This window comes from Ornithorhynchus anatinus, chromosome 1 (assembly GCF_004115215.2).
Source record: "Ornithorhynchus anatinus isolate Pmale09 chromosome 1, mOrnAna1.pri.v4, whole genome shotgun sequence".
NCBI classification, from domain to species: domain Eukaryota; kingdom Metazoa; phylum Chordata; class Mammalia; order Monotremata; family Ornithorhynchidae; genus Ornithorhynchus; species Ornithorhynchus anatinus.
The window spans coordinates 128,035,545-128,056,146 of record NC_041728.1 but is presented as its reverse complement, the minus strand read 5'-3'; the positions used below and the strand labels follow the sequence as shown (position 1 = coordinate 128,056,146).

General features: G+C 44.7%; 1 protein-coding gene and 1 non-coding gene across 5 annotated transcripts in view; one reads left to right on the top strand and one right to left on the bottom strand.

Moving 5' to 3' along the window:
- SAP130 (Sin3A associated protein 130) overlaps window positions 1-20,602 on the bottom strand; it is a 58,538-nt gene that overhangs the window by 24,753 nt on the left and 13,183 nt on the right. For all 4 annotated transcript variants that reach the window (XM_029068451.2, XM_029068442.2, XM_029068468.2 and 1 more), the window contains exons 6-12: window positions 19,353-19,477; window positions 17,965-18,089; window positions 14,696-14,843; window positions 10,828-10,918; window positions 10,458-10,562; window positions 3,574-3,715; window positions 1,533-1,654 (exon numbers count right to left, since the gene is read on the bottom strand). In XM_029068451.2, the coding sequence (XP_028924284.1) occupies window positions 1,533-1,654; window positions 3,574-3,715; window positions 10,458-10,562; window positions 10,828-10,918; window positions 14,696-14,843; window positions 17,965-18,089; window positions 19,353-19,477 (858 nt within the window). The remainder of the gene's footprint in view (window positions 1-1,532; window positions 1,655-3,573; window positions 3,716-10,457; window positions 10,563-10,827; window positions 10,919-14,695; window positions 14,844-17,964; window positions 18,090-19,352; window positions 19,478-20,602) is intronic.
- On the top strand, window positions 13,862-13,999 carry LOC114816590. The gene has a single exon (XR_003764387.1). It is a non-coding gene; the product is annotated as a small nucleolar RNA SNORA7 (small nucleolar RNA).

Here is a 20,602-nt window from a genome sequence, read left to right as displayed (position 1 = left end):
AAGAAGCAAAACATCCTTTTTGGCATTAACAACACGCCTGCAAACAGAGAATAGGAAAAATAATACGAGCAACGTCGATTCCTAAACTCAGCCACTACTACACTATTCATTTAGCACTTTCTTGAATCTACTCAAATTTTAATGCTAGTTTTTCCCTTAGCGTACTTGTACGTCATGATAACACTGATTCTGCAGCACGCATAGAGATTAATTTGGCTCAGATATCTCACTTCTTTCATATCCGACTGATTTGAACTAGAGAAATTAAAACCCCATTTGAAGAGTTCATTGTTCTCTGTTTTCCATTAGACAATGTTTAAGATTTCGGTATGTTACCACTGCCTTTTTGCTGAATAGGATGTGAAATAACACACTTAAAAAATAAAATTCTTACAGCGTACACACAAACGAACCGATATTATTGGCACACATTAACATTGCTATTTTATCAACTAACTTTTGAAAATCTTTTTTACATGGTTTTGATCCATTTTTTCAATGTTGAGAATGAATGAAAATGCATTTTACATAATTTCCTATGGGAAATTATATTTTGTTTAGCACTTTATCGCTTTAACACCCTAGTTTTATGAAGCCTATTGTAAGTGTTAACCAGGGAGTCCTACCTCTGTAAAAATGTGAAGCGTGATTGCTTGCTGTCAAATTACAGTTTTATCGCCTATTAAGCATTAAGATACATATATAGTAACGCCATTTGGAAAGAGAAGCAGCATGGCCTAACGGAAAGAGCACCAGCCCGAGATCCAGGGGACCTGGGTTCTAATTCCAGTTCCGCCATATTTCTGCTATGGGACCTTGGAGAAGTCACTTCACTTCTCTCCATCTTAGTTACCTCGTCTGCAAAATGGAGATTGAGACTGTGAGCTCCATGTAGGAAATGGACTGTGTTCAACCTGACTGGCTTGTATTTACCCCAATGCTCAAAAGAGTGCCTGGCAAACTGTAAGCACTTACCAAATACCATTTTTTAAAAAAATCAGTTTACAAATATCAATGGATGGGGTAAAATGTTGCAGCTCTACACAGTCCTTTATTTGGCAATCTGGATAACGAACAAGGACCGGCCCTTTATTGACCTTCACTGTTACGGGTGTTCTGATGTGCAACATTCACTCAAGGGTCCTATAGCACAGAACATCCAACTGTAAATCTCATGGCAAAACATACAAAAAATCAATAAAAATGTCTACATTTGAGGGCACCTCTGCGAGGAAATTTTTTAAAATCTGGACGTGGACTTCCGGGATCAATTTCTGTTTAGCATTCGGAGTTTTTTGTGTGACTACAACTGCATTTAATCCTCAAAAATCCCTCCCGGGTGGATAATGATAATCCAAGGGAAATTAGTGATGACATTTCAGATTTAAATTTTGCCTCTGATGAGAAAGAAACGTTATTCAAGAATACTATTCCTCCACTTAGATTGGTCTCAGATTCAGCTGGAATTGGTTTACACCCTGCAGTTCCCCAGTGCCATCACAATTAGAACATGTCACAGCAACTTGTCTTACCTGGATACTGTCGTATCGTAGATACAGAACTGGTGATTGGGGTGTACGTGTGAGCAGCCAGCGGGTAGGCCGAAGGAGGGTACGTTGGCAAGAAATATTGGAACTGAACAGGAACAGACTGCCTGGGGATGAGAACGGAGAGAGAAAATGTCAGCCTTAACTTCAACTAAGCATTTCCTGACCCTAAACACTAGATCCACTAGACCCTTTCAGAGAACCACCAAAGAGCACTTGCCTCAGATAGTTTTCAGCTGATTCACAGCCAATTCAATTCAAATTATGTGAACCAATCTGCTCAAATCTGCTCTCTACCCAGATTTCTTTTATCTGATCAGCCCCCACAAGAACAGAAGAAATGCTAGGTCAGAGTGGCGGTCTGTGCCATCTTTTATTCTGTCTCCAACAGAAGAAACAGGATTCCTGGAGGAAGTGTGATGATTTCTCTCCTGGAGCACCATCCTAAGGAAAGTCTTTTTTTTCTTTTCCCATTCCTCTTTAAATCGCCTGCAAACTAGATTGTAAGCTTGCTGTGGGCAGGAAATGCGTCTACCAACTCGGTTATACTGTACTCTCCTAGGTGCTTAGTACGATGCTCCGCACACAGCAAGCGCTCAATGAATACCATTGATCGAAATAGAATCCTTCTTCCCCTCTGCTATATTGTGTTCTTTTCCCATCTATTTGTTTCTTATTTCAAGTCTTTCCCTGACGTTCCTCCACACAAAATTTCATGACAACACAGTGGGGACAAAAAAGATCAGAAAACAGAATACTACTAATAATAATTAAGGCATTTATAAAGTGTTTCCTAAGCTTCCTATGGCTGGTTAGATGCAGGCATATCAGATCACCTAAGCTCTTGTCACATTTGAGGTTCACAATCTATCTTTCCCCATTTAACCATAGTGAACTCTCCCAAGTGCCTCATACAGTGTTCTGCACACCATAAGCACTCGATACCATTGACTGATTACCACTGAGGAAACTGAAACCCAGAGAAGTAAGAGGTTTCCCAAGGTCACCCAGCAGACCAGGAGAAGTGTGACTTAAGTAGCAATAATTATATTTATTAAGCGCTTACTCTGTACCAAGCACTATACTATAGCAAACCGGGTTGGACACAATCCCTGTCCCACGTGGGCCTCACAGTCTCGATCCCCATTTTACAGATGAGGTAACTGAGGCACAGAGAAGTGAGGTGACTTGCCCACAGTCACAAAGCAGACAGGTGGAGGCAGGATTAGAACCCATGATCTTCGGACTCCCATGCCCCTGCTCTATCCACTATGCCTTGTTGCTTTAACCATGGTCTCTTGCCTCCTTATCCTGAGTTTTTTCCACTAAGTTACATATGTTCTTCACTGTGTTCTGAAACATACGTATCTGCATGTCTGCTGAGGATGCTGAGTCTGCTGAGGATGATATCAAACCAATTTAGCTCTCTAGTCTAATAGTTTTAGGTCACCATCACTTCTTTGGCTAGTCTTCCTAGATTGCTAGTTTAGAGAGAAATAGTCTTTAGAGTTTATAATGTCCTGACTATGGTGCAGTGCAATAAGGGAAAAAACCTATTCTGGATCCTTTTAGAGTTCTCCACTACTAATCCATATTCACCGTACTCCTACTAACTGAAATCAAGTGAGTTTCAACACATAAAATCCCTTTTATTCAAGCTTTGCTATTAAAAGTAGAGTTTTATGATCACAATCTTGTATGTGTTGTCATGGTCAAGCATGAAGATTTTAATGGAACTCTTCCGCTGCCAGAATTATTCTCTAGTATTTTATCTGAGTCTGTGTAATTGCCTAAATCAGATTTTCACTTTTTCAAATTTTGGCCACCTATGATAAATTACATCTAATAGACTTTCAGATGAAACTTCTTAGAAATGGGTTAATTGAAAAAGAGGCTGAGACCAAAGTTACTTACAGAATGTGCATATGTGAACTTCGAAGATTCATATACGATCTCCAAGATGTCTGTTGTTACTTCCCTCCCCACAACATATCAACTTCTTCATATGATGTTTATAAAATTCTACCTGTTGTCGTTTCGGGTTTCCATTGCAACCGGATTTGGAGAGGCCCGATGTCCAGAAATGGGAATAAGGCTACTCCTCTCCGTTGGGTAATCAGGTTGAATCCTGGGGGACGTGTGCGTAATCTGTTGAGGGACCACTTTAGCTGTAAAAATAAGAAGATTCTTCTTCATTAAAAGTCTAAAAGAAGCATTTTTGGTAGCCAACTAGAAGACTTTGAAACCCTTAATGTTCATTAACATTCTTCCTTCAGGGGTAACCACATAAAATCACAGGTATCTTTCATCTTTCACTAATAAGGACAAAACAGTCATCTTTAATAATAATGTTGGTATTTGTTAAGCGCTTACTATGTGCAGAGCACTGTTCTAAGTGCTGGGGTAGATACAGGGTAATCAGGTTGTCCCACGTGGGGCTCACCGTCTTAATCCCCATTTTACAGATGAGGGAACTGAGGCACAGTGAAGTGACTTGCCCACAGTCACACAACTGCCAAGTGGCAGAGCCGGGATTCAAACCCATGACCTCTGACTCCCAAGCCCGGGCTCTTTCCACTGTGCTACGTTGCTTCTCTTTAAATCTTTAAAGAGTTGATTGAGAAAATGTTTCAGGAGTCTCGCAAACTCTCTCAATTTCAAAACCAAGGGAATATCGCAAAGGCTAATTTCTGCTTTCTCTAGCTCTTCCATGTAATTCATTATGCCTATCATCTCTTACCTTGAAACCCATTAGGTAACTTTCCGAAATGGCTCTCCGTCAAAACAAATGATGCAGATTACTGGATTAGTATATCATCAGTGGTATTTGAGTGCTTACTATGTGCAGAGCGCTGTACTAAGCGCTTAGGAGAGTACCATGCAAGAGAGTTGGCAGCCAGGTTCCCTGCCCACAGCAAGCAGATATTCTCACAACTCTTTTGATCTATTTAGAAAGAAATTTGTGTGGATTCAACAAGTAACTCTCTCTCGCTCCTGGGATTAGTATATATAATCAAACAGCATTAACGATCACATTTACACGTTTCAGATTCAGAAGGTAAGGTTTTCTGAAGGAACAGTGGCCTTGAATTTGTCACAGTAATTAGAGTAATCTAAAAGAGGGTTTACTCCTGATGCGGAAATGAAGGAGGCCACAAACAACCTGCCATTTCCTGAGGCAACAAGAAAGGGGGAAAATGTGTGGATTTTTTTTAGAGGGGCAGACTGCGGCTAGGACGGGGAAATGGAGTTTGAGATCTGGAGGGCTCTGAGCTTCCAGAACCAAACTGTGTCAAGCAGCAGTGCTAAAATCTTATAATAATAACAACAATAATAGTGGTTAAGTGCTTTCTATGTGCAAAGCACTGCTCTAAGTGCTGGGGTAGATACAAGGTAATCAGGCTGTCCCACCTGGGGCTCAAAGTCTTAATCCCTATTTTACAGATGAGGGAACTGAGGCACAGAGAAGTGAAGTGGCTTGCCCAAAGTCAGCTGATAAGTGGTGGAGCCAGGATTAGAACCCATGACCTTTGACTCCTAAGCCTGTGCTGTTTTCACTAAGCCATGCTGCTTCTCACATTGCATTCCTTAAACACTCTGACATTCACCCCAGCCCCACAGCACTTATGTAAATATCCTTTTACTCCAGTACTTCCCCATCCATGATTTATTTTAACATCTATCTCCCCCTGTAGACTCTAAGCTCCTTGGGATCGCGTCTACCAATTCTATTACACTGAACTTTTCCAAGTGCTCAGTACAGTGCTCTGCACATAGTAAGGGCTCAATAGATACCATTGACTGTTTGCAAGCATTGAGTTCTAATAGTCCAGAACCAACTCAGAGTACTACAGTGAATCCAGTCTATTTTTTATTTTTTTTTAAAACAGTAGGAGTAATAGGACTTTACTGAACGGCTGCTGGGCTCCATGCACTCTGCAAAGCACTTGAGAGACACAAAACAGCACTTGAGAGGGAAGCAGCGTGGCTCAGTGGAAAGAGCCTGGGCTTCGGAGTCAGAGGTCATGGGTTCGACTCCCGGTTCTGCCACTTGTCAGCTGTGTGACTGTGGGCAAGTCACTTCACTTCTCTGTGCCTCAGTTACCTCATCTGTAAAATGGGGATTAACTGTGAGCCTCACGTGGGACAACCTGAATACCTTGTACTTACCCCAGCGCTTAGAACAGTGCTCTGCACATAGTAAGCGCTTAACAAATACCAACATTATTATTATTATTATTAAAACCGAGGGACACATTCCCTGATAACAAGTAGCTTACGCTCTAATGAAGGAGACAGACGTAACATATCGATAAACACAGCCGACAAAAGGAAAAGGATGTACAACTGAAGAGCAGACCTACAAAAGTGGAAAGAACGCGAAGAATTAGGGTATGACTTCTGTATGCCTTGGGATGCCGGGAGGTAATTTAGGAAAGGTTGGTGGAGGTGGTGGGATTTTAGCGGGGCTTTGACTATGGGGAGTGCTACGGTCCGCTAGATCTGGGCAGAGGGGAAGTTCCAGGCTGGGAGAACAACAGGTGTGAGGGGAAAGGCATGACGGGCGAAGGGAAGAGTGAAGAGAGCACATACGTAAGGTGGGGCAGGATGGTTGAGAGCCTTAAAACATGTGAAGTCTTTCTGTTTGATTCAGAGGGAGATGGGATAATGGATATAGGAACCCATGCAGCAGTGCCTAGTATAGACTGGGATGGGGAGAAGCTGGAGGACGGGAGAGCGGCGAGGAAGCCAATTCAGTAGTTTATCCACTTATCACTAGAGCTTGGATCAGTTGTTTGGGTGGAGTGGAAGGGGCGGATCCAAAAGAGAGAGGAAAACATGGGCACGATTTGGCAGGAAACTCAATGACACGGAGGGGTACAAGGTGACATCGTCATTTTAGGTTTAGGTGATGGGGGGGTGGTAGTGTTAATGTTGGTATTTGTTAAGCGCTTACTATGTGCAGAGCACTGTTCTAAGCGCTGGGGTAGATACAGGGTCATCAGGTTGTCCCAAGTGAGGCTCACAGTTAATCCCCATTTTACAGATGAGGTAACTGAGGCACAGAGAAGTGAAGTGACTTGCCCACAGTCACACAGCTGACAAGTGGCAGAGCTGGGAGTCGAACTCATGACCTCTGACTCCGAAGCCCAGGCTCTTTCCACTTCCATAAATGGGAGAGTTAGCAGGAATGAGTAGTTCCATTTCAGACACATTGAGTTTGAAGTGCCAGTGGGACACCCGGATGGAAAGGTAGGTCGGATGAGAGGTCGGGGCTAGGGAGCTCTATTTGGGAGGCACCGCAGAGAGACGGTAGCTGAAGCCACTTGGGTGGATGAGCTCCCTGAGGGAGACAGCGTAGATGGAGGAGAGTAGATCTAGAACAAAACCTGGTGGAATTCCCTCAATAACAGGATGGGAGACACACGAGGAGCTAGCGAAACTGAGAAGGCAGAGTCAGAGAAGTGGGAGGCCAACCAAAACCAAATACTAAGAGTCTCAAGGAGGAGGGAGCGGTCCAATGTCAAAGGGGTTGAGGGGCTGAGGAAGAACGTGGCAGGGCATACAGTCCTTTGGACTGAGCTATACGGAGTTCACCGGTGACCAGACGGCGTAGAGTCTCAGTGGAATGAAAGGATCGAAATCCGGTCCACAGAGGGTTGAGCAGGGAATTGATGGCGAGGGATCGAAGGCAGCGGGTACAACCACCCAGTTCCCGAAGCTGGGTTAAGAAAGGGAGTGGGGAGATGGGGTGACAGCGGGAGGGTCCTTGGGATTGAGCCAAGACTTTTTTAGTATGCGGTAGACTTGAGGCAGAAGGAAAGGCGCCAGAGGAGGGAAAGGCTGTTGAAACAGTAGTGAGGTGGGGAGAGAAGATATTGCATTCTTTCCCGTGAGTTGTACGACAACACCAGCAGCATCAGCAACATTTACTGAGTGCGTGGTACGAGGTACCCGGTGGGAACGTTCAACAGAAGTTAAAAGAAAGAGTCCCTGCCCTCAAGTAGCTTGTACTCGAATGCTCTGCACACAGTAAGCGCTCAATAAATATGACTAAATGAATTAATAGGGAGGACAAGTGAATACCTACTGTGGTCACCCACTATAAGAAAGTAGAACACAATGAGAAGCAGCCTGACCTAGCGGAGAGAGCACGGGCCTACGAGTCGGAAGACCTGGGTCTAATTCCAGATCTGCTACTTGGCTGCTGTGTGGCTTTGGGCAAGTCGCTTAACTTTCCCGCTCCTCTGTTACCTCATCTATAAAATGGGGTTTAGGACTGTGAGCAGGGACTATGTCCAAGCCGATTATCTTGTATGTACCCCGGCGCTTAGTACAGTGCCGGGCACATAGTAAGCACCATTAAAAGAAATTATTTCATTGCCTACTTATGTTTTATAAGTAAACAATAAGGGCTGCTGCTTATGGGCATTTGCAGCTTCCAGGTGACAGAGAAGGAACATCATAGGGGCTCCTTTTGGGTTCGCCGAACAGTTCTACCTAAAATCCCACATATCGGATGGGATTTGCTAACTTTAGGGTTTTCAGAGAAAGTTCACAAAGGCAGGCCTATGGCTCCAGAAATACTAGTCAAGTCTGCAGAGTATAACGTTAACTAAAATTAGATTGTCCCACCATGTTGGATTGGTCCTGTGGCGATCCGGGCAAAAAATGGAAATTCCCAAAATTCTTTTTCAAAAATACAACTGTCTGTAGGAGACTTGGTCAACGCTGCTACATATTATTTGGGCTGATAAAGTTTCAGGTGGACTGGTTGAATCTAATGGCTAAAATGTGGATTTTCAAAAATTCACTCCAACAACTCTCTCCCTCATACTTAGCCACTCTCTCTTCCCAATATACCTCACACTCTTCATTTCTCTCAAACTAACCGGCTTCCTAGGCCTTATTTTAATCTCTCCTGCCTCTATCTCTCCTGCCCTGCTTTTACTCAGAACTCTCTTCACATTCAAACCTGCCAAGTTACAGTCCTCCCCGACCTTCAAAGCAATTCTGAAATCCCAGGAGGTATTCCCCGATTACATACCCTATTACTTAAACACCAACTCATGTATACATTCCCCTTTGGTCTTACAGTGTACTGTAAACTATCTGTGTCCATCTTCGCTGCTACAACGTAAGCTTCTTAAGGGCATAGAAACGTTACTCTATCATACTCTCCCAAACGTTTAGCACAATACATGCCGTACAAAATCGGCACTCAATTGACCGATTGATAATTTTTCTTCTCCTTCGGTCATAATCTTCCAACTACCACCTCAGCACCGGTGTGGCCACCTCTACATTTAATCGCTCACACCGACTCATAACGCTTCTACATATATATTGACTTATGCAGTCTAACATTTAAAAATTCACTCATCCACCTATCCATTTTTCCATTCCATATCCACTTTTCCATTCTCTTCCTCCTCCAGCCCCCAAATTAAATGAATCAAAAGTCTGAGCGCCTAGTTTTTGCAAAGCATTCTACTAAGTGTAAGACAGAGTAATAGAAATGATCCCTGCCCTCAAGGAGCTTACAATCCTGAGGGAGACAGATGCTCAAAGAACTTACAGAGAGAAGGAAGAAACAAAAGTGGTTCTGTAGATTTGTGAATGCTCAGATAATACGATATTTAAGTGAATTCATTCAGAGGTTATGACTATACAAGAGTGAGGTTGGCACTGATGAGCTAAGGTGGTAACTAGGAAGCAACAACCTGAGGAAAAGAGAAATTAATTCATGCAAGCCTCCTGGAGGAGGGGGATTTCCAAAGGGCTTTGAAGATGGAGAAATCAATGGTCTGCTAGATGTAAAGGGGGAGGGAATCTCTGGCAGGAGGAAGGGCTTGAGCAAGGAGAGGTGGAGGTGGAAGAGACGGGAAAGAGGTCCAGTGAGTGGGTTAGCGCGAGAGGAATGGAGAGTACGAGCTGGGATGTAGTGGGAGATGAGAGTGGAAGGACCCGGGGCTTGGGAGTCAGAGGTCATGGGTTCAAATCCCGCCTCTGCCACTTGTCAGCTGTGCGACTATGGGCAAGTTACTTCACTTCTCTGTGCCTCAGTTACCTCATCTGTAAAAATGGGGATTAAGACTGTGAGCCTCATGTGGGACAACCTGATTACCCTGTATCTAGCCCAGCGCTTAGAACAGTGCTCTGCACATAGTAAGTGCTTAACAAATACCAACGTTATTATTATAAGCAGCAGGGCGAGAGCTGACAGTGCCTTAAGGCCAACGGTCAGAAATATCTGCTTGACGTGTAAAGGAATGGGTAACCACTGAAGATTTTTGAGGAGTGGGGAAATATATGGATGATGTTTTAGGAAAATGATCTGGGTAGTGCTATGAAGTATAGACTGGAGGTGGGGAGAGATTAGAGGCAGGGAGACCAGTGAAAAGACCGATGCAGTAGTCAAGGCCTGGATATGGTAGCCTGGTAGCAATCTGGTCGGAGAGGAAAGAGTGGATCCTTGAAATATTATAGAAGAAAAGAACAGCCGGGTTTGGCAAGACTGAATTGGGGTTGGGGGGGCGAGGTGGAGCGGAGGTCGAGGCGGGGAGAGAAAATCAATGATAACGTCAACGTTGTGTGCTTCAGAAACAGTGGGACTGTGGTGTCACTGTGATGGGAAAAGAATCGGCAATTATTTAATGTGTTTCACCTGCTTCACTGTGAACTCCTTGAGAGCACGAATTGCATCTTCTAACTCTTACTATACTCTCGAGTGTGCTCAATACAGTGCTCTGCACCCGGAAGCCATTGGTTAAATAAAATGGATTTCCTTGTCTCTCAAAAGCAATGGATAAACGACATCTAACAATAAAAACTGACCACAGAACCTCAGCCTAAAGGGCCTGAAAGACTTTTTTTTCAGCTTCTCTTTCAAAGCTACAAAACACTCACCGACTGGGATGTTTGAGGTGGTCACAGCAGTAGCATGGGATGAGTGTGAGGGCATTGTCATGGTGACAATAGTACTTGTGGGCGCTTGCGTGTTCGACACAGATCCTGAAAGAAGAAAAGTTTACATTTCTAAACAAAACTTCTTCCTCTATAACTGTATTTATGGATTTTAAAAAAAATGCCATCAGGAAGGGAAACGCACAAATAACCACTAGGATTTGACTACTTGATTTGCCTCAATTGTGAGTTGGAAGGGGTTCATTAAATGCCCAGAATAGTAGGTGAGGAGGCAGCGACTAAATAAAGCAAGAGGTCATCATTCCACCTTGATGGGGAATCGACGCTGCCATCCTGCACCGTACTCATTTACCTGCGGTGGTTGCTGAAGGAATGGTGTTAGTTGCCAAAATGGGAGCCACTGTCGCTGCTGCTACTGGTGTACCAGTACTAAAGATGGTTTTCTAGAAAACAAAATGAGTCAAAGAATCGTGCGGAGTGAGGTTAGTGAAGACTGCCCATTCGACTTTGGAATTTAAGGAATTCCACAGTAAACGATGAGCTCTAGCCAAACTGGGTGGAATCCTGAATTTAACCCCAGATCCTGCCTTCAACCTCTGTCTAACCTCTTCAGGTTCTGCAGCCCCTACAAAATTGTGTACTCATAAGTGCCCAAAACACTAGATTCACCTTACAGACCCTTCGTTTTACCTACACTCAAGCACTGATTCATAGACAGAGTCACTTTTTCGAACCTCCCAGCCCTCGCTCAATCAGACAGTGGTATTTATCGAGCACTTACTGTGTGAAGGGCACGGTATTAAGAGGTTGGGAGAGTCCAATCTAATAGTAAGAAAGTACAGACACATTCCCTGCCCAGTCTAGAGGGGAGCTTACAGTCTATAGCACAGTACACTTCCTCCCATCCCGTGCTCATGCCGCAGAACACGGTCGTGGAAATCTAGGCACCCGGTCGACTTGGACCGCTTCAAATAATAATAATAATGATAACGATAATAGTATTTGTTAAACGCTTACTATGTGCCAAGCACGGTTCTCAGCACTGGGGGAGAAACAAGGTAATCAGGTTGTCCCACATGGGGCTCACAGTCTTAATCCCCATTTTACAAATGAGGGAACTGAGGCACAGGGAGGGTTAAGTGGCTTGCCCTAGGTCACACAACAGACAAGTGGCGGAGCTGGGATCAGACCTCATGTCTTCCAACTTCCAAGCCCGTGCCCTTTCCACTAAGCCACACTGCTTCTCTATTGATCCTCACTTGCTATAACTCAGCCTTTCACTCAGCAACACTCCTCTTCTTCTCTAATCAACTCCCTCCCCACTGACCCACCAACTATTCTAGATCTTGAATTCCTCTGGAAGCCCACTGAGCCCCCACCTTTCCCGATACTTCCAACTGTTTCGTTGGTCAAAACCAAAATGATCAGTGTATGAGTTCCCCACAATCTCCTCATTCCTTTCCCAGCTTCCAACTATACCCACATCTACTCTCTCATCCTTCTCAGCCATCTGCCAATCAAATAATCAGGAGTATTTGAGCGCCCCAGTGCACAGCACTGTACTAGGTGCTTGGGAGACTATAAAATAATTAGTAGGCATGAAACTCCCTAAAGGAGTTTACGATTCAGTGTAACCCAGAAGTATTCGAATATATAAGGTATGTGTATGTAAATGAAATAGGGGATTGTGGGTACTTGGGTGGTGTTAAAATATTGATGTAGGGCCTATGGAATATAAGGTAAGAAGACTGGAAATTAGTTGAAGGCCTCCTCAAGGACATGTAAATTCAGAGGGCCTTTGAAGATGGGGAGACTTGGCTCTGCCGGACATGAAGGAGGAGGAAAGTCCAGACAGGGGAAAGGACATGAATAAAAGGTCAGCAGTGAGCGGCACTGTGCGTCTGTTAGCTTGAAAGGAGAGGGAAAGCCTGGGTACAGTAGATGATAGTGAATAAATAGGAGGGAGAGTGAATTAAGACCTTGATCTCTCCTCAGGAAGAGAACTACCATTTACTTTCACAAATCTAACCCCCTCCACCCGTACCTCTGACCCAAACCTTCACATCTTTTATAAACACTCATTCCACAAGTCTTCCTTAAAGACTTATTCTCCTATGGCCTCATCCTTTCCAACTTCAAACCCACCTGTGACTGCCCCATCCTAAAAAAATCCTTCTCTGGACTCCACTGCGTCAACCATCTATCACCCCATCTCCACTGCCGACCCTCCAACTCCTTGCGGTTTCCATCTCCCACGCTTCACTTCATTGACACCCCTCTTAGGTCACCAGCGATCTCTGTCTCGTCAATTTCTGACTCTACTTTCTCCCCATCTCCCTTGATCTCTCTACTACATCAACACCATGGACCACATCCTTCCCTGAAAACCCAATCTAAACTTGGATTTTCCAACAGTTCTCTCCAGGATCTTCACCGCCTGCTCTCTAACTTTGGGTATGCCTCTAAATTCTAGTTCTGTTCTAGATCCCTTTCTCATCACACTCTACACTTACTCTCTTGGGGAGTTCACTGGCTCCCATGGCTTTGACTAGAACGTTCTTTGTAGTTTTAAAGGTACTTAATAAGTGCTTACTACGTGCCAGACACTGCACTAACCAACTCGAGGCAGATAACTCTGATACCTACCTCACTAGCCCTCACCTCTTTCCTAGCCTGTAATCTCGTATTTTCTCCGCTAATCCTCCTATATAGATGTCCTGCGGGCACCTCCAGTTCAATACGCCCAAGACTGAACTCCCCATCGACTCCCCAAATTCCCTCTCGACCTTTCCCCTCACAGTGAATAGAATCGGCCTCCTTCCCATCACTCAATCTGGCAAAGCTGGCATTGTTCTCGACTCCTCCCTCTCAACCCCCATATTCAGTCTGTGACCAAATCCTGTCGGTCCTTTCTCCAGGACATTCCCAGAATCTGTTCCTTCCCTTACAGTCAAATGGCCTTCTCCAGCCACTTGTCAACCCAGTTGGACTTCTTTACGAATCTCTCCCTGTCTCCAGTCCATACTTGGCTCCATTTCCCAGATCACTTTCTTAAAACGGCATTCCAGTCCACAAAAAACTTTGACAGTTACTCATTCCTCTCCACATCAAGCAGAAATCTTTACCTTTGGGTTTAAGGCACTCAGTCAGCTCTCTTCTCTGTGCTTCTGTTGTGCTTCATGAGCACTCAGTAGAGTGCCCTGTAATTAGTAGGGGCCCAGGAAAATACCACTTCTATCATGACTATGTATCCACCTTTTTTCCACATCCCAGCTTACTTCCTTTGTTCCTCTCAATTCAACCTTCTCCCTGTGCCTCCTCATTTCTCTTGCCACTGGCCTCTTATTCACTCCCTACCACTGGCCTTTGCAAGAACTCTCTTCTTGCCCCTCTCGGGGTCACACCCGGAGAGTTTCCAGTCCTCTACCAGTCTCGACGACGGGAGGGAGAGTCGAGCAGAGGCCCACCCTTTCCATTCCTACCTTGGGCAGTGGCTAGCGAGTGGAAGGCAATCTGCTACAAGACAAAACTCACCCGTGTTGGGCTGGCAGCTGCGTGGGAGAGAGTCGAGGGTGGAGACTCAAGTTTATCGCACGGAAGGCGGCAGCGGCAAACCGCTTCCATATTTTTACCAAGAGAACACTACCAGAACGATGGCAGATGGAGAGCGGGGCGTTGTGGGAGAGATGTGTCCGTGGTGTCGCTATGGGTCGGAAATGACTCGACAGCATAAGACAAGACCTTTGGCCTGGAACTTCTTCCCTCCTCATATCACTTGCTTTCTCCATTTCCACAGCTCTTCTGAAATCCCTTCTCCTCTGGGAGGCTTTCCCCAGTTCATTCCTAATCTTTCCACCTTAACGCCTCCAACTCCCGTGCTACCTGAGCACTGAAGTATTCACAACTTACCACAGCACTTATGTACATATTTTTATATGTACATATAAATTATAGAGAGTGATTTCCTCCTGTTTTATTTTAGTGCCTCCCCAGCTAAATTGTCACCTCTTGTTGGGATCACGACCACTGATTCTGCTGAACTCTCCCAAGTGCTTAGAACAGAGTTCCACACGAGGAAAATGCTACTGACTGGTAGGCCTGTCTACTAACTCTACTGAATACTCCCAAGTCCTTAATACGGTGCTCTGGGAGTAGCAGGTACTCCAAAAATACAACTGAACACTCTAAGAGTTGGGTTAGATTTTGCCTTGAGGTTTTACCTGAGCCATGGTATGAAGCTGCTGTTTCTGGGTCCCTATGGCTGGGTGAGACGGTAACGTGATTCGGGTTGCTGCATCCCTCGACTGCGTAGGCCGGTGAATACTTATCGCTGCAGAAGGTGGATGCTGGAGAGACAAAGTTGGCCGACTAAAACGACAAAAAAGAGTCAATATTCACTGCTTCTCCGTGCCATCTAAGAGATGCGTCTTTCCTTAGCTATAAAGACAGTCTTAAAATTCTATTTTTTCCCCCGCGGGTTTTTGTTTGAGGGAAATTATAATTTATGCCTAAATCCTATGCTAATGCTCAAATACTACAAGTCCTTGGGTGACATATCCAGCTTCACTACGGAAATTACATGAGATTTACATACCTGTAAACTCCTTACAAACTTTTTTAAACTTTAAACCATGAGAAGTAGCGTGGCCTAGTGGACAGAGCAAGGGCCTGGGAATCAGAAGGTGATGAATTCTAATCCTGATTCTGCCACTTGTCTGTTGTGTGACATTGGGCAAGTCATTTAACTTCTCTGAGCCTCAGTTCCCTCACCTGAAAATGGGGATTAAGACTGTGAACCCCATGTGGGACAGGGACTGTGCCCAACCAATAAGCTTATATCCATCCCAGCACTTCATTCAGAGCCTGGCACATAGTAAGCGCTTAACAAATATCACAGTTATTATTATTATTTTCAAATGGATTGTTATTCTCACAGTACATGCTGAGAGGTTTGGGTGGGTTTGCACTACATAAGCTAAATCGGCTGTGTTGGATTGTTTGTGTCTCAGACAGTGTTCCCTCACGTGGAAGAGAGACTGTGTTTAATCTGATCATCTTGTAGCTACTCCAGGGTTTACCACAGTGCTCAGCACCACAGCAAGTGCATCAAAAATACCTTGATTACAATTATTCTCACAATGTAGGTAATTTTGCATCTGATGGTTTAAATCGTTTTTAACCGTTGGAGAAATACCCCATTCCTTTTAAGATACCTTTTGGTATCCGTGGTAAAAAGGTCTGATGAAGAAGGAGGTTGAAATCTGGGGCTAAAATAGGGTTAGGGATTATCTGAAAATTTCAATGATCTCATCTAGCCTTATCCTTTCTTCACTACCCATATGAATGAGCGTTCATTAGCGTCTTAGCACCAAATGATACAGCCCTCTTAAGTTCCTAATCACCCCGTTTTACAGGAGATGGTTAAAACATCAGGACAATGATTAATTGAGGAGTCTTAGAGGAACGTGGGATAACCGGAGGACTTGGCAGGGATTTCCAGAATTTATATGTTCCCTCTGAACACAAATTAATTGCTTGCCAACTAGACTCTCTTTCCCAACGTGCTGACACCTAACTGCTCCCTCCAGGAGAGAGTTGACTCAAGAGTTTTATTGGGTTTTGGGGAAAATAGCTTGTGAAAATGCAGCATTTTCAAGTTACACAAAATTGAAGGAGGGAAGTTTATTTTTGAGAATTTACACTACAGTGCGAAGTTTAAACTGGTTAAGAAGCCTCTCCCCTATACACTCAGGAAATCCGAGGAAAAGTTAGAATTAGAATTAGAGAAGCAGTGTGGCCTAGTGGCAAGAGCCCCGGCTTGGGAGTCAGAGGACCATGGGTTCTAATCCTGGCTCTGCCACTTGTCTGCTGTGTGACCTTGGGCAAGTCACTTAATAATAGTGGTATTTGTTAAGCAGCATGGCTCAGTGGAAAAAGCATGGGCTTAGGAGTCAGAGGTCATGGGTTCTAATCCCGGCTCTGTCACCTGTTAGCTGTGTGACTTTGGGCAAGTCACTTCACTTCTCGGTGCCTCAGTTACACCATCTGTAAAATGGGGATTAAGACTGTGAGCCTCAGCTGGGACAACCTGATTACCCTGTATCTACCCCAGCACTTAGAACAGTGCTCAGCACGCAGTAAGCGCTTAACAAAAACCAACACTATTATTATTATTATTACTATGCGCTTATTATGTGCCAAACACTGTTCTAAGTACTAGGGATTACAAGGTAATCAGATTGTCTCACTTTATAATAATAATGTTGGTATTTGTTAAGCAATTACTATGTGCAGAGCACTGTTCTAAGCGCTGGGGTAGTTACAGAGTAATCAGGTTGTCCCATAATAATAATGTTGGTATTTGTTAAGCGCTTACTATGTGCAGAGCACTGTTCTAAGCGCTGGGGTAGATACAGGGTAATCAGGTTGTCCCAGCTGAGGCTCACAGTCTTAATCCCCATTTTACAGATGGTGTAACTGAGGCACCGAGAAGTGAAGTGACTTGCCCAAAGTCACACAGCTAACAGGTGACAGAGCCGGGATTAGAACCCATGATCTCTGACTCCCAAGCCCGGGAGTCATGTGGCTCACAGTCTTAATCCTCATTTTACAGATGAGGTAACTGAGTCACAGAGAAGAAGTGACTTGCCCAAAGTCACACAGCTGACAAGTGGAGGAGCCGGAATTAGAACCCATGACCTCTGACTCCTGAGCCCGTGCTCTTTCCACTGAGCCATGTTGCTTCTCTAACTTCTCTCTGCCTCAGTTACCTCATCTGTAAAAGGGAGATTAAGACTGTGAGCTTCACGTGGAACAACCTGATCACCTTATATCCACCCCAGTACTTAGAACATTCCTCAGCATGTAGTAAGTGCTTAACAAATACCATTAGTATTATTATTGAAAACTCTCATCTCATGAAATCTCCACTGGGCTACTTTCATTCAATAGTATTTATTGAGCGCTTACTATGTGCAGAGCACTGTACTAAGCGCTTGGGATGAACAAGTCGGCAACAGATAGAGACAGTCCCTGCCGTTTGACGGGCTTACAGTCTATTTCCTTTATCATTCAGACCCTAACCAAGAAGCAAAACAAAAATGAAACACCAGGTGATAAGTCCTCTCCTGAGGGCCTCGCTTAAAATTTCTGTTTTTATCAGATCTATTTTCACAGGAACGTGTGGGCAATAAAAGGTTGTAGGGTTAAAATTACATATGTTTAATCCAATTCTCCCAGGTTCCAAAGGTCCACAGCTTCCAAAGCAATTGTGAAGAAAAATATGGCTACCTTGGAATTCAGTAGGTGGGTGGCCCTTCACTGAATTTATGTTGAGTTACCCGTTCTCCTTATAAAAGAACTGAAAATATTTCCAACTCCACAGCGGCCGGTCATTTACAGGAGAAAGTCCCACACCGCTGATAGAAATCAACCTCGTGAGATAGACGGTTTTTACTGAGTCTTAGTTCTACTACTCTGATGGTCTTACCTAAGAGTTGAATCTGTAGCATGTGCTGCTGTTGTAGTAATGACTGGAGACTGAGCTCTTGTGGCTGAAACTGTCGCCACCACAGCAGGAGGGATGGTGTTCGAGGTGGTCACGGGAGGTCGAGACTACGAACAAGAAAATACCGCGTTACAAAAAACGAAGAACGGAACCAGTAACGGACGAGACCTATTTAAAGGAAGGAGCCGGGAGTGCTATCTACTCTCAAGGCTAGTGTGTCTTCTGGCTGTTGGCGATTGAAAGCCCGTCCATCTATCGGTTGTTATTTACTGAGCACTTACTGTGTGCAGAGCACTGTACTAAGCATTTGGGAGAGCACAATTTAACAGACCTAGTCTCGGCCCGCGACGAGCTTAGAGTCTGCGGGGGGGAGACAGACATTAATTTGAATAAATTATGGATAAGTGGTGTGGGGCTGGGAGCGGGGGATAATAATGTTGGTATTTAAGCGCTTACTATGTGCCAAGCGCTGTTCTAAGCACCAGGATGGATACAAGGTAATCAGGTTGTCCCACGTAGGGCTCACAGTCTTAATGCCCATTTTACAGATGAAGTCACTGAGGGACAGAGAAGTGAAGTGCCTTGCGTGGGCCTGGGAGTCAGAAGCGCCTGGGTTCTAACCCCAGCTCCGCCACTTGTCTGATGCGTGACCCTGGCCAAGTCATTTCTCTGTGCCTTAGCTACCTCATCTGTAAAATGGCGATTAAGACTGCGAGTCCTATGTGGGACAGGGACTTGTATCTACCCCAGTGCTTCGTACAGTGCCTGGCCCATAGTAAGCACTTAACACATACCATTAAAACAAAGAAACAGACACAAAAAACCACTGGAGATTCTCGAGGAGTGGGGAAACGTGGACTGCAAGTTTTTGTAGAAAAACGATCCGGGCAGCAGAGCGAAGTGTGAACTGGAGTGGGGAGAGAAAGGAGGCAGGGAGGTCAGCAAGGAGGCTGTTAAAGTAATCAGGGTGGGAGAAGATAAGTGCTGGGATGAACACGGCAGCAGTACTTCTCTCCGACGTCTCAAGGAAATCTCAGTTCTGAGACTCGTCTTAGGTGGCGTCGAAAGCCGAAACAGTGACATGATCCACTTACGGCCGGACAGTGCTCTGCCCTCTCCGTTCCTCTGAATCCAGGCTAAATCCTTCACCACACTCCTTTACAACTCTGGAGTCGATTCAGTGATATTTAGCTTGTGATTAACACGCACGCGAATTTTCAAAGTGTCTCCAACAGACTACTGGGCAGTTGACAAAAATGCAAGTCCTCTGGGCTGAGTCCAGGGACTCTGGTCGATACGACTGTGGTGAGGTTTCCAAATGGCTAAAATAATGTCAGAGAAGACCAGCCCCACCAAAGCCTGTCACCTGCCTGGATCGGTTGGTGAATGATGTGTTGGACTGCCGGTTGAGCCGTAGCCGCATTTGGCAACTGTGAGGTCGGCCGCAGGACTGTAGTTACTTTGGAACTGGACATCACAGCGGCAGCAGCTGCACCTGAACAACAAAATATAACTCTTGAGGTGGTAAAAGTACCCGGCAAACCCCGGAGAAGGCATCACAGATATCTCCAATTCCACCCACTGGAGAGATAAAAAGTTAGAACCCTTCAATTCCGTCCGCCGAAAGCGACGATTTCCTAAAAATCTAACCCAGTGACGGCGAAGCCACTCACCCTGTCTTCAGGGAAGGATTACATTTTTGGCCAGGGAAAGGGTACATAAGATTGACATAATTCATCTTTACTCCCTAATGTGAGGACGGTAGGCTACTTTTCAAAAATTTCAAAAGGAAGCTTTTCTGAATCCGTTCCCAAGGTTGATTTCCTATTTGTTTTTGACATTTCACTACGTTTAAGCAAGGGTACAGTCTTTCCCTCCACTTTTAGAAACGATTGACATGAAATTATATATTGAAAAGATTAGGAATAGTCTTAACAATCGCTTTAGCACATTAGCAGTAAAAGCTTTGGCTGTTCCATCACGGAATTTATACTCTCGGGTCATTCTCTGGCACAAGTCTGACAGCTGGCTTCAATTGGTGGTATTTATAAAGCGCCTAAAGTGTGTAGCACATTGAACTTAATGCTTAGAAGAATAGGGCATCAGCAAGAGACACATTCTCTATTCTCCGAGGAGTCTTCACTCTAATGCGGGAGACGGGCCTTCATGTCATTTACTGACAGCTGAGTGAAAAAGAAAGACAGGCCAGGTAGCATCAAAAATACGGAAATGTGAAACAGGTGACTAAGTGAATACATCAGTAGCGGAGAGAGATTGCTAGGCGCCACTGATGTACATCGGCATAAGTACTAGCAGATGGAAATTCCTGTAGGTTTGACAAGGGTTGAGGTGGTGGGAAGGCTTCTTGGACAAGGTAGATCTGTGACTTTGGCCACGGACAACACATTAAATGACGGGGGAGCACCAGAGAAGCAGCGTGGCTCAGTGGAAAGAGCCTGGGCTTCGGAGTCAGAGGTCATGGGTTCAAGTCCCGGCTCTGCCACTTGTCAGCTGTGTGACTGTGGGCAAGTCACTTCACTTCTCTGGGCCTCAGTTACCTCATCTGTAAAATGGGGATTAACTGTGAGCCTCACGTGGGACATCCTAATTATCCTGTATC